The sequence below is a fragment of the Cydia splendana genome, chromosome 3, assembly GCF_910591565.1.
Source record: "Cydia splendana chromosome 3, ilCydSple1.2, whole genome shotgun sequence".
NCBI classification, from domain to species: Eukaryota; Metazoa; Arthropoda; class Insecta; order Lepidoptera; family Tortricidae; genus Cydia; species Cydia splendana.
In genome coordinates, this window is record NC_085962.1 from 2,861,901 (window position 1) to 2,874,946 (window position 13,046).

At 40.4% G+C, this 13,046-nt stretch overlaps 2 protein-coding genes and 1 long non-coding RNA gene across 4 annotated transcripts in view; 1 reads left to right on the forward strand and 2 right to left on the reverse strand.

The window, feature by feature from the left end:
* Nucleotides 1-10,444, forward strand: part of LOC134806445 (phosphatidylinositol 4-phosphate 3-kinase C2 domain-containing subunit alpha) — a 42,209-nt gene extending 31,765 nt beyond the window's left edge. Inside the window, exons 26-34 of the mRNA XM_063779725.1 lie at nucleotides 50-200; nucleotides 683-839; nucleotides 1,297-1,430; nucleotides 2,127-2,234; nucleotides 2,564-2,764; nucleotides 7,587-7,783; nucleotides 7,938-8,083; nucleotides 8,842-9,006; nucleotides 9,510-10,444. Coding sequence (XP_063635795.1) covers nucleotides 50-200; nucleotides 683-839; nucleotides 1,297-1,430; nucleotides 2,127-2,234; nucleotides 2,564-2,764; nucleotides 7,587-7,783; nucleotides 7,938-8,083; nucleotides 8,842-9,006; nucleotides 9,510-9,608 — 1,358 coding nt within the window. The 3' untranslated portion in view covers nucleotides 9,609-10,444. The remainder of the gene's footprint in view (nucleotides 1-49; nucleotides 201-682; nucleotides 840-1,296; nucleotides 1,431-2,126; nucleotides 2,235-2,563; nucleotides 2,765-7,586; nucleotides 7,784-7,937; nucleotides 8,084-8,841; nucleotides 9,007-9,509) is intronic.
* Nucleotides 1-13,046, reverse strand: part of LOC134806470 (uncharacterized) — a 484,735-nt gene that overhangs the window by 164,632 nt on the left and 307,057 nt on the right. The gene's annotated exons all lie outside the window — the stretch shown is intronic.
* LOC134806243 (inner centromere protein-like) lies at nucleotides 3,045-4,587 on the reverse strand. 2 transcript variants are annotated; one of them, XM_063779472.1, is made up of 2 exons: nucleotides 4,456-4,587; nucleotides 3,045-3,837 (listed from the first exon to the last, which is right to left on the reverse strand). In XM_063779472.1, the coding sequence occupies exons 1-2, from the start codon at nucleotides 4,583-4,585 to the stop codon at nucleotides 3,077-3,079; spliced, it is 891 nt and encodes a 296-aa protein (XP_063635542.1). In that variant the 5' UTR covers nucleotides 4,586-4,587; the 3' UTR covers nucleotides 3,045-3,076. The 2 variants fall into 2 exon arrangements, with proteins under 2 accessions (XP_063635542.1, XP_063635543.1); XM_063779473.1 differs by lacking the exon at nucleotides 4,456-4,587 and adding an exon at nucleotides 4,300-4,433.

A 13,046-nucleotide genomic window follows, 5' to 3' on the forward strand; every position in this document is an offset into this window, starting at 1 on the left:
CCGCAAGCAAAACATCTCTTACCACAATAATTCTCTCTTCAATTGGCAGCTTCGTGCGCTGGCTACAGCGTAGCGACATATCTCCTCGGAATATGCGACCGACACAACGATAACATCATGTTGAAGACATCGGGCCATCTGTTTCATATAGACTTTGGCAAGTTCTTGGGCGACGCGCAGATGTTTGGCAACTTTAAGAGGTCAGTTATTGTATTTTGTAACATAAAGTCAAGCTCATAAGTAGATAATGCAGACGGCAGACAAATTATGTAGCTTGAAATGGTAAATATAATTATGTGCAGAAAATTTTGAGCTATGATTCGTGTACCTATAGCTTTTTAATTCAAATATCTTTTTGTTGTTTCGGTCTATAAACACTTGTGTCTTGAGTCACGGAACACAATATCTGTGTCTCGTGACTCGAGAGACAACGGTTTATTAATTAGTGCTATACGAAACGTACAAAAAATGTGAATAAAACACGGCTTTTATTCTCGATCGTTTTACAATTAGGCAACACAACAGCATTACAAGCAGGCTGGAGTACACGCAAAATGTAACCGAATATGACCGAACATAAACCTCCTGTCATAAGCCAAATTTAGTTTCACATGCCGAAATCGTTCCGTGAGAAGTAATTCAAAAATAATACTCACACCTCTAACTTTAACTTCGTTGACAGGGATCGTGCACCATTCGTCCTAACAAACGACATGGTCTACGTGATCAATGGAGGGGACCGTCCCACGCAACGGTTCCAGCATTTCGTCGAGCAATGCTGTATGGCGTTCAACGTTATTCGACAGCACCACGACCACATATTAGATCTGTTCGCTTTGGTAAGTTTAATCTTATTATATAAAACTTTACTTACCTATTTTCTTCTACCTTTCTCAGTCTTGGATATTCGTCGAGCATAGTTGTATGGCGTTCAAATGTTGCACATTTTACTAACATATTTTTTAAGGACTTTACTAAAATGTGGTACTTGCTGCTGTGTGTGTCTGTTATCTTCTGATGACTCATACGGATAAGGAACAGGCTTATAACTGCACATTTTATGAATTTTAATCCAATGAAACCATGGTTCTAAAGAGTGACTCACTAAGTGTAACCTTGGCAAGGAGTAACAACAAAAAGTTATTCAATTCATTATCATTTTCCCCGCTCACTTGCTACTCGTTTGCTTGATTTATTCTTCCTCGTGACCCAGGAGACAGTAGTGATAATTTTGTACACAGCAATGCATCTTCTATTGATCGATAATGAAACTAAGATTGACGTATATTCCTACAGATGGCGGCCTCCGGCGTCCCCGGGTTAACGTCGACGGCGGTGAGCTACGTGCGCGCGGCGCTCATGCCCGACGCCACCAACGCCGAAGCCGCTGCCGCCTTCGCCCGCCTCATACACTCATCGCTCAAGAGCAGGTCAGTAGGCATATTCTACGCTGTAGCACTACCCGGTTCCATACTACGCCATTTTAAGCTAAAACAACCCCACCCTTAGAAGTAAATTTTACTTAGACGCATACACTCCTCGGTCAAGAATCGGTTATTATACAATTAGATAGAAATTGAGAGAGATGGCGTCACCCGACGTCCCTGTTACGCTACTGCTACAACCACCCGAGGCACACACTCCTCGCTCAAGAGCCGGTCAGTATACTGTTAAATAGAGAGATATGGCACTGCCAATTTGTAAAAAAATATTTAGAAAATAAATGATTTGTATTTATCTGACATCTCTGTCACGTCGATTACGGCAAAATCATTCGAATTCGACGGTTTCTTTATCGCAATAAGTCGAAAATCGCCCTATTCTATATAATCAAATCACATAATAATCAATTATAACGATATTAGCCATGCGCTAAATGGTTTTGGTGATGCCTTCATTTTTAAAAGTAGTTCCAGCAATAATTCGTCTTAGAAATAAACCTTTAAGTGTGCGAACAAGCATACTCACAAACAACGTTCTAGTCGCTTTGTCGCCTTTCCATTGGGGGCTATGGTACAATTACATTAGATCGGTCCACTGGAAACGTCGGCGACCGGCATTATAACAAAATGTTGTAGCTGGCGCATTAGTTGTATAATAATTAATAACATTGGTATCTGTTACAGGTTCACGCCCATAAACTTCTTCCTGCACAACCTGGCGCAGTTCCGAGCGAGCGGCGACACCAGCAACAGCTCCTCAGAACTGTTGTCCTTCATGCCAAGGACTTACACGTAAGAATGTATAATCTCTAATACTCAAAATCAAATCTTGCATCTGGTGCTCTTTCGTGTACTGAAAACCTCTTAAACATATGACTCAGTAAAAAATAAACTTTGTGCCATGTTCTGAAATTTCGACGTTGATGTCTGCTGGGTCACAATAAATAATGACAACGAGAAAATGTTCTTTGACATTTAAAAAAAACTCTTCTATTGAGCCCTTTCGGCCGTCCGGTTGACACAACTAACTGGCCATTAATAAACAATGTTTCAACTCAATCAATTTTTAAAATAATCATTTAAATGTATTGACGATGATTTAAATATAATTATTTTCCCAGGATGGCCCAAGAAGGCCGCCTAGTCAGCGTGGAATGTCTCGGCTTCGAGAAACGATACGACCCTGAAAAGCACTACGTCTACGCTCTACGGATCTATAGACAGGGCCAAGCCACGCCGTCCGTATTATACCGATCATATAAGCACTTTACCGAGCTCTATCAGAAGATTTGTCTGCACTTTCCGCTGGCTAAAGTTCACAGGTAAGTCGTAGTACTAGTGGCTCTGTGTATGCTAGACTTCGCTAAAAAATCGTATAATTTAATAAACAAAATTGCACACAGAATTTCACGAGTTTCGGTTGAAAAATGTGACCTGTAGCGGCAGCTGAACGACGATTACTACTAATATAACTTTCTAGAATAGAATGTTCCTTTAGTATTAAGACCGTCCCAGGCTGTATTATGATTGTCTTCTGGGTCACGAAAGAAACAACTAACAACAACTTTTGTCTACTGGGCCACAAAAAAAAAACAAGCAAAACAACTTATAAAAAAACTTTAATATTACATTGATCAAACTTCACTATTATCCCTGTCACTGGCTTGCGCTTTATCAAAACTTAGCTGCATATCCAGCACCATCTGCTTCTGTCTGGATCCACTGGCCACAGGATTCCTGTTAATCTGACTCCGATGCTCCGATATCAAATCCCAACTACTATTTTCTATTGGTTTACTAAAGCTAGTGTTGCCAGTGGTATCATTTTTATTTATTTGTTTCCCTTGTGGACTAGCTTCTTCCGTGTAAGGCGGAGGTCCACTGCTACGACTTATAGAACTTTCTAGAGTGTTCGTCGCCACCCGTCCTAGAGGATTCTTCTGCGGTTCCGTAGGCACTAAGGACTTTGTGACGCTCGCTTGCGGCAATGCTTTTTTACTTTCCTTTTTCCTTGCTTTAACGTCTTTCGCTTGCTGCTCAGCTATCTTCTTATCTCTTTGTATTTTTAATTTATCCTGCTTCGCTTGTTCCTGTGCTTTCTTCTTTTCTTCTGCTAGCCGCTGCTTTTCTGCTTTCTTTTTTTCTTTCTCTTTTTTATCGTCTTTTGCGTTCTGTTTAGCGTTCTTATATAAAACTGCGGAGTCTCTGTTATTTGAAGGTCCCCCTTTAGGGTCGGTGGAGACATCTGGTGTACTCTTCCTAAGTTGTGGAGGTAGATTATTAGGGTCTTTTAAGTCGCTGGCACTCTTTGATGTTTTTATTGTTTCTTTACTTGGAGGGAGCTTCACCATAGATGGCGTTAGTTTTTTCGGTGGTTCTGATATACTGTTGCGTCCTGAAATTAAAAGTTTTGTTATCAATGCCATTACCCAGCTTAATAGATATCGGTATCTAGTAACAGATACACGTTTAAGTGGTTGGATAACGTTTCTGATTAGATGGGAACGGCCTTTTACCGAGACTAGTACTAATAATATTCTAGTCATAATCTTCTTTTACATGATAAATATACTAATGGTAATTCAACTTGAATAAAATGTGATAGATAGCTGAGCGTCTGCGTGGATTCAAATCCAGGGTTAAAAATACTGTATTCGGACTTTTCAAGGAATATTCATAATAAACAAATAAAATTATATATTATATACACCTTCCTTATACTGTGCTGTAGGCCCCTCCTGAGGACAGGTCAGGTCCGTTGTCGTACACCTCTCAACAGCTACTCACACCGCTAGAGTTCAGCGATGATTTCCATCCTCAGAACTTGAACATTGGTCTTAACGAAGTACCCACTCACCGAATACATCTTCCCTATGTGATCTGTAGGCCCCTCCTGAGGACAGGTCCGGTCCGTTGTCGTACACCTCTCGACGGCGACTGACACCGCTGAGGTTCAGCGATGATTTCCATCCTCAGAAATTGAACATCTGGTCTTAACGAAGTACCCACTCACCGAAGACATCTTCCCTATGTGATCTGTAGGCCCCTCCTGAGGACAGGTCCGGTCCGTTGTCGTACACCTCTCGGCGGCGACTTACACCGCTGAGGTTTAGCGACGCTTTCCATCCCCCGAATTTGAACATGTGGACCTAATAAAGAAATATGCTGGGTTACATTCAGCTTAGGTTGGAGTATCAGTTATATCGGAGCGTCAGAGTTGCTCGAAAATATCTGAACACGCACTTTTAACGGGACCCTATTACTAAGACTCCGCTGTCCGTCCGTCCGTCCGTCTGTCACCAGGCTGTATCTCACGAACCGTGATAGCTAGGCAGTTGAAATTTTCACAGATGATGTATTTCTGTTGCCGCTATAACAACAAATACTAAAAACAGAATAAAATAAAGGTTTAAGTGGGGCTCCCATACAACAAACGTGATTTTTGACCGAAGTTAAGCAACGTCGGGCGGGGTCAGTACTTGGATGGGTGACTGTTTTTTTTTTGCCATTTTTTGCATTATGGTACGGAACCCTTCGTGCGCGAGTCCGACTCGCACTTGCCCGGTTTTTTATCTGACGGCGACTGTACACACGAAACACATTTGTATAAAAAATAGAGTGAACTTGTCTCAAATTTTATAAGGTACATTACAAGTTTTTAAATTGTACACAAACTAAAACATTTGAATCCACTATTCTTATATAATTTATTGGACTGCTTGTTTTCGTACCTGGTTAAGCTACATGCATGCCAGGTTTCATGCTTTCTTCCGGATTGGACCATACATTTGAACTTTATTAAGCGTCAGAGCTATAACATATTTTTTTTAAAACCTTCGGTCACTGTTTCAGTGTTAAGTTGTTTTGTTAAAATGATTCGAAATAAAGTTATTTTAATGGAATGTATTTTTGTATACAAATATTGCTGTGCCTTTTTTTATTATTATTTATTTAATCCATAACTGGGTCACTGGGTGGGTCTGGGTCTTTTGGGTGTTTAATCTTAACTAGGTTTTATTGTTTTCATGCATAGAACCAATAAAAATAGTGTAAGTAAAAAAACTGCACATAATACTCACGATTTGCGTTTTGATCCAATCACAACCGTTGCAATTCAGAACAGGTTTTCACAATATTATTATAACTTAATAATTAACATTTTCGATTTGTGTAACATTCGTTAGTGGACTGATAATATTGTAAGCTATTCTGATTATGCTTATCTTATCGACCGTGAATTCGCTATCGTATCGGATCCGGCCAAATTAATCTGAATAAATACCACGAATTTATCTGTTGGTATATAAGCTCGTGTAAACAAGCAAAACATTTGAAAAACTAATCCAAATGTGGATTTTTCTTAATCATTTACCAACACGTCTAAATACGGGATAAGTTCGCCTTTGTACTATATTTATATTCTATCTGATGTATCTGTATTCCTCTGTTCCGTACAATAAAGTGTTACTTACTTACTTAATACCGGGTGGACCCTGTAACACGAGCAAATAATTGACCGTAGTTCTGTAGAAAGCGACCAACTTTTTATTTTTGTCAAAGTGACTTACACCCTAACTCAGTAGCTTTGGTCGCTTTCTGCATTGATAAAAAAATTGAGTTGGTCGTTTTCTGCATAACTACGGTCAATTATAACAAATATTGTGCTCCTCAAACGATAAAACTTTTGTTTAACAACTTCTAAATATTATGAAATTTATGAAGTAGACTTCCTATTTTTCATAAAAATTAATTATTAACTTCAATGTACCCTATCATAATTGTAACTGATGTTGCTTGTCACGTCTTAAACAACCGAATTCGCAATACACTGCGTCGTAGAATAATCTTTGAAGTGAGCTAAAAATCAAAACACAAGTTATTTGTAAAGTCGCTGAACAAATGTTGGTCAGTTTGAAGAGCACAGCCTACAGTTTAATTTATTTTTCCCACCCGGTATAAAATAATTACTAACTTACATGCCACTCACTTTACAAAACACTTTAAAAATATACACATAAATGTAACAAACTTAGAGGTAACCTAAAATGACACTAGACACTCATAGTCACCGATGACTCGTATATATTTAATGGAATTTATAATGTTGTAATAATGGTTGCCTACTAAAGAATTGATTGCTTTTATGATAGTATAAAATGATATCTTTAGCCTTGTGTGCGGCACTTCATGTGCACCTTACATTTACTGCAAGGTAGCGAATGATGTCAATGTGCACCAAATGCACTTCATATACAATACACAAACTCGGGAAAATTGCGAAAGATTTTAAGAGCCCAATCAACGTGCACACTAGCACCACTGCTAAATAATCGTGATTATTTAAATTTAACGAAATATATTTAAAAAGGGGGCCGCTACCTGTATTTTATATTTAAGTACCTTTTGAATACATGCGTCCAAAGTTAAAATGGCCGTTTTTGTTTTAAGTTCATAGATCGACGAATCCAGCAACATAAAAACTAGTGTGATGTATTCAAAAGGTACTTAAATATAAAATACAGGTAGCGGCCCCCTTTTTAAATATCTTTCGTTAAATTTAAATAATCACGATTATTTAGCAGTGGCGCTAGCGTGCACGTTGATGGGCTCGAGCCAAGAGATAACTGTTTATTGAAAACGTCTATTGATTTAAAATTATGCATTTGCCAGTTGATTTAAAATGTTCTGACACATATTTACTTTTCCATTGGCGTTTGTTGATAAATGGTTGTCATCTGAAGAGACACACACACACACACATACACAATAGTATACACGGATGTAATAATCTGAATACCAGTACTCACTATTCTACGTTTTTATATGAAACAACTTTACTATCAGATATATTGTCAGGTGTGAGTAAAATGGGACAGAAATAAACTATTTGTACTTTAATCCTGTGAAGATTTCGACAAAAAACATTGCCGTGTTTTAGTTTGCAGTTTTGTTAGATAGCGTTCTTGGGTGGTAGAGTCGGACCACGCTATGTTTTCCAAGTGCTACGTCAAGTAGTATGACACTTCTATGGGGTATGTTTGCATGTTACTGCCAATTCAGTGCAAAGTTATTATGGTCGGAGTCTAAAATAACTATTCACGAACGAAACTACTTTATAATAATGAAACCGTATTATTTTTCCAGCTTGCCTTCGGGCCTCCACGTAGGGCGGTCAAATATACGCCAAGTCGCCGAGCGCCGTTTCGGCGACGTGCAAGCGTTCCTAACCTCACTCTTCAGTCTCGCGGACGAAATCGCTCACTCCGACCTGGTGTATACGTTCTTCCATCCGCTGTTGAGAGACCAGCAAGATGTTGAACCACAAAGGATGAAGCATAGAGGTGATATACCGTCTCGGACAGTTGGCTGGCATATTTTGAATTGATTTCTTAATCGTATACGTTCATTAATATCAAACATTGTGGCGCTAGTATTTGTCGATCTTACTATACCTACTTTTGAAACTTATCTCACAAGTATCTATTTTATGTCCAGGCGAATCCGTGGAAGCTGAAAACACTGGGTCCGGCTCACTAAAGATGTCCGTCCAGTACGCGGGCGGAGTGTTGTCCGTGCTCATACTGCACGCGCAGTCGCTCGCCGCCACGGCGCAGGGCATCCCGCCTAACCCTTACGTCAAGGTAACAGAGCACATTATTGCTTAACCCAATGTCCGGGCTTCTGTAATTAGTCTGAAGCTTAAAACAACGGCTCCGTCTAAAGTTGTCCGTCCAATTCCCTGGCGGAGTGTTGTCCGCGCTCAAAAGTTCAGTTGCTCGCCGCTGCGGCGCAGGGCATCCCGCGTAACCCTTACGACAAGGTAACAGAGCACATTATTGCTTAACCCAAATACATAACACAGGTTAGTCCGTAGAAGTTGTAGCGTATAAGACAACTCGCGTTCAACACAGACTGATTTAAGGCTCAGTTTCATTGGTCGATAAACAGCATGCTGTGCAACGACTCGTGAAACTCATAATGGCATGCTTTATAGAAATCTCCCGCACCCCGCTTGCGGGCCCTATCGACCAATGAAACTGAGTCTGTATAGAAGTGCCTCTGTTGGTTAGCGTTCCGTACCCATAGGGTAAAGACGGGACCCTATTACTAAGACTCCACTGTCCGTCCGTCTGTCTGTCTGTCTGTCACCAAGCTGTATCTCATGAACCGTGATAGACAGTTGAATTTTTTCACAGATGATGTATTTCTGTTGCCGCTATTAACAACAAATACGAAAAACAGAATGAAATAAATATTTAAGTGGAGCTCCCATACAATAAACATGAGTTTGCCTTTTTTGCGTAATGGTACGGAACCTTTCGTGCGCGAGTCCGACTCGCACTTAGCCGGTTTTTGTAACTACCGACACACATATTAATGTATCGATTCATATTTCCAGGTGTACCTAGTACCGGACCCAACCAAAGAAACGAAGCGGAAAACGCGCGTCCTCAAACGCAACTCCCACCCCTCCTTCATGGAGATGCTGGAATACCGGCTGCCCATAGATGTAGTGCAGAACCGGTGTCTACAAGCCACGGTGTGGCACTACGACTCATTACAGGTAATCTCTTAACGAAACGTCGAAACGTGAAACGTCGGAATTTTAAATAAAAACAATGAAATTATATCGCGGTAGACCCGTTTGTGTAATTAAATTTGTACAAAACGCGAGAGTTAAAGTGTTATAATCTCTTAACGACCGAACTTTGCTCGGAAAACATATAAAAACTCAAAAATGCGCGTTTTTCCAGAGATAAGGCCTAACCTGATCGATTTTTCGCCCCTGAAACCCCCATAGGTTTGCCCTAGCTAAGTATACTTACATTGATATTGTCTTATTTGTGACATTGTTTTATTTATTATTTTTAATTTTTTTTATTATTTCTTTTCCGTTTTTAAAATGTCAATGTTAAGTTGACGATCTTTTAGTGAAAGTCTTTGTTTTATCTTTTGTGTAAAATACTGTGTCTTTTTCTTTAAGAAATAAATATATCTAATCTAATCTATAGCAAATTTCATCGAAATCGTTAGAGAAAATCATTCTAATTCCTGTATTGTTCACAGGAAAACACATTCCTCGGCGGAGTGACGATCCCCCTAAATACCCTGCCCCTCCGACAGGAGACCGTGGCGTGGTACCCGCTGGAGTACATCCCACGGTAGCTGCTGCTCGCCGGCTCCGCGCTGTGGACCGCTAGATAGGACAGTGACCAACATTGGTGCATCCTAGAACTACATCATCTTACTGCCTGTAGATTGTAGGCCTAAAGACGTTACCCGTCCTGTCGGACCTCTCTTGTCAGAGACCGTGGCGTGGTACCCGCTGGAGTATATCCCACGGTAGCTGCTGCTCGCCGGCTCCGCGCTGTGGACCGCTAGATAGGACAGTGACCAACATAGGTGCATCCTATAGAACTACATCATTTTACTGTGTAGAGTGTAGGCCTAAAGACCCTACCCCTCCGACAAGAGACCGTGGCGTGGTACCCGCTGGAATACATCCCTCGGTAGCTGCTACTCGCCGGCTCCGCGCTGTGGACCGCTAGATAGGACAGTAACCAACATAGGTGCATCCTATAGAACTACATCATCTTACTGTGTAGAGTGTAGGCCTAAAGACCCTACCCCTCCGACAAGAGACCGTGGCGTGGTACCCGCTGGAGTTCATCCCACGGTAGCTGCTGCTCGCCGGCTCCGCGCTGTGGAACGCTATACTCTGTATCTTTAGGTACTTAAATAAATATTACAAATATAATAATATGAATATGAATAAAAGTAAACAAAGAATTTGTACATTTTCGGGTAGTTATAACATTTATTGATTAACCAAACAAATACAAAACCACCTGGATCTGTCACTGAACGACCTGACTTTAACCGACATTATTTGATCATGTAATGTTTTCATCTACCCTCAACTGGCTTAAGGAGCCATTTGAGGGTAGATTTTGTTTACTCTTTTTTAAATACCTAAAGATACAAACTATAGACTATTTACTGTCACCCATATAGGCATTCTACATACTATATTAACTATGGCTAATATAGCTATAATTAGACTATGGGGCTATTCATAAATTACGTCATTTCAAATTAGGGGGGGGGGGGGGTCTCGACATCGGATGACGGTAGCACTACGTAGGAGGAAACGACGTCATTCGAAGCATGATTTTTGGATGATTTTAGGGGGGGGGGGGGGTCCAAAATCGTCAAAAATCGATGACGTAATTTATGGACAGCCCCTATGGAGACACGCGTCATGTTACTGTAACTTAGTCAATTTAGAGTCAACGATCAAGCAAATAATACTTCTAAATGTGAATGTTAAATTTTAGATAGGAGATCTTTGAACTGTAATCTGTATGTCTGTCACTTTGGCTCTGGCAGTATTGAAGCAAATTCTTACACCTGTCATAATGGTGACGGGCTGACGGCCAATGTGGCCAAATAGGGTAAATCGTCAATTACTGGCCACCGGCTAATAACTTGCCACACTGAACTAAAAATTTCATTTTAGTATGTTTCAATAACTGACGACCCTTCAATAACTAGCCACCTTATACTAAAATGAATTCTGTAGCAGTGGGGAGACACTCCTGACTTCGGTCGAACTCGGCGCCGTTCGGCTCAGCATTGCTCCGAGCAATTATTAGGGTTGGCACCACTTGACTTCCTTTTGCATGCACGACCACAGATAAGATAATCACTTGAATTTTGACAACCCTAAATTGCCGAAAGGGATAGTGCCATATATTAGAAAGGGATAGCACGATTCGACCCTGAACCGCTGTCAAACTTCGGGTTTGTAGGAAGTGTCCTTTCTGTACGGTAGTACTATTATTTCTTCTGTATCTGTAGGTGAATATAATTCATTTTTAGTTTAGGGTGGCCAGTTATACGAATTACCCTAGTAAGTCAGTGAAAAATGGTTTATCGTTAATGTAGACTTAGTATTATATGTACATCCTACGTACTATTCGAAAATAATATTGCTCACAAAAAAATGGCAGCTTTAAAAAAAAAATCATTGATAATTTAAAAAAAATGCATATCTAAACGCTTAGTTCGACGCCTGTCTTGTATGTACTGTTCTAATTAGAAAGAGGAGCTAGATTTATCTAGCACTACTAAAGTCAGGACGCTAAGCACGCAGAATTCCGTACATTAACCCGCCATTGCTTATCTCTGTCGCACGCGCATAATTATTATGCTGTCCTGCTCGCACATTGTCATTGACCGCCAGCAATACAATTATATACTAACATAGATATAGGTAGCTAAATATTGTTTTATGTACTAACTATATGGGACTTGTCCCTGATATAAATAATTTCAATAGGGGGTATTACTGCAATGTTCTGCCGCCAGAGTGCAACACTAGTGCACAAAGTAAACCATAGAGTAACTTATCACCTCTGGAGTTGCAGGCGTCCATAGGCTACGGTGACTGCTTACCATCAGGCGGGCCGTATGCTTGTTTGCCACCGATGTGGTATTAAAAAAAATACATACTAGGCCTTAAACAGTTTTTTGACGTTTTCACTATGACATTGATACATCAAGGCGGTTTGTTTACAGGCGGCCTATCGTGAAACGCGAAAATCGAAATTTCGTTATCTGCCTCTCTATCGATTGAATAGGCAAGAGTGATAGAGAGGCAGAAACCGAACTTTCGATTTTCGTGTTTGGCGGTAGGCCCTGTGATTGTGCTAGTGACGCCCTCTATGCAGAGTTTTGCGTAATATTCCCTATTTCAATAATTACGTGCGCGTGATAGAGATAGGGACAGGCGGGTCATTGTACGAAATTCCTCTTGCTAAGTGTCCTTTTTTTTAATAGTTGCGATTTTTTGTCAATTACTACACCGTATAAAACAAAGTCCCCCGCCGCGTCTGTCTGTTTGTTACATACAAATGTTCGTATGTTCGTGATAAACTCAAAAACTGCTGAACGAATTTTCATGCGGTTTTAACCTATCAATAGAGTGATTGGGAAGGGTTTAAGTGTATAATTTGTTAAGGTTTTGAGTAACCCGTGCGAAGCCGGGGCGGGTCGCTAGTTGTTAACGCATTCACTGCCAGGGGGCGTGGCCTAGGAACAAACTTGTATGACGGTGGACGCACATGTGCGTCGGGGGCAGTGAATGTGTTAATACGAGATTATCTTGCTATAAGCCGTGATACGAATCGTTTACGATTTTAGGGCATATCACTTGTATACTTTGGGGCTATTCATAAATTACGTCATTTCAAATTAGGGGGGGGGGGGGGTCTGGACATCGGATGACGGTAGCATGAAGTAGGAGGAAATGGGGTCATTTGAAGCATGATTTTTGGATGATTATAGGGGGGGGGGGGGGGTCAAAAATCGTCAAAAATCGATGACGTAATTTATGGACAGCCCCTTTCTACTTTTGTACATTTATATATTTTATATAATTGTAGACTAATCAAACTATTTTTATTATATTTCATTAAAAAGCAAGGCTTGTTAAATTGCATATAAAAGGTGTATTCGGGCGATACCGAGTCGCTCCCCAAGTCGGGTAATTCCGAGAATGATACTCATGAGTGATTTTTGGAATTACCGCTATCTCAAGGT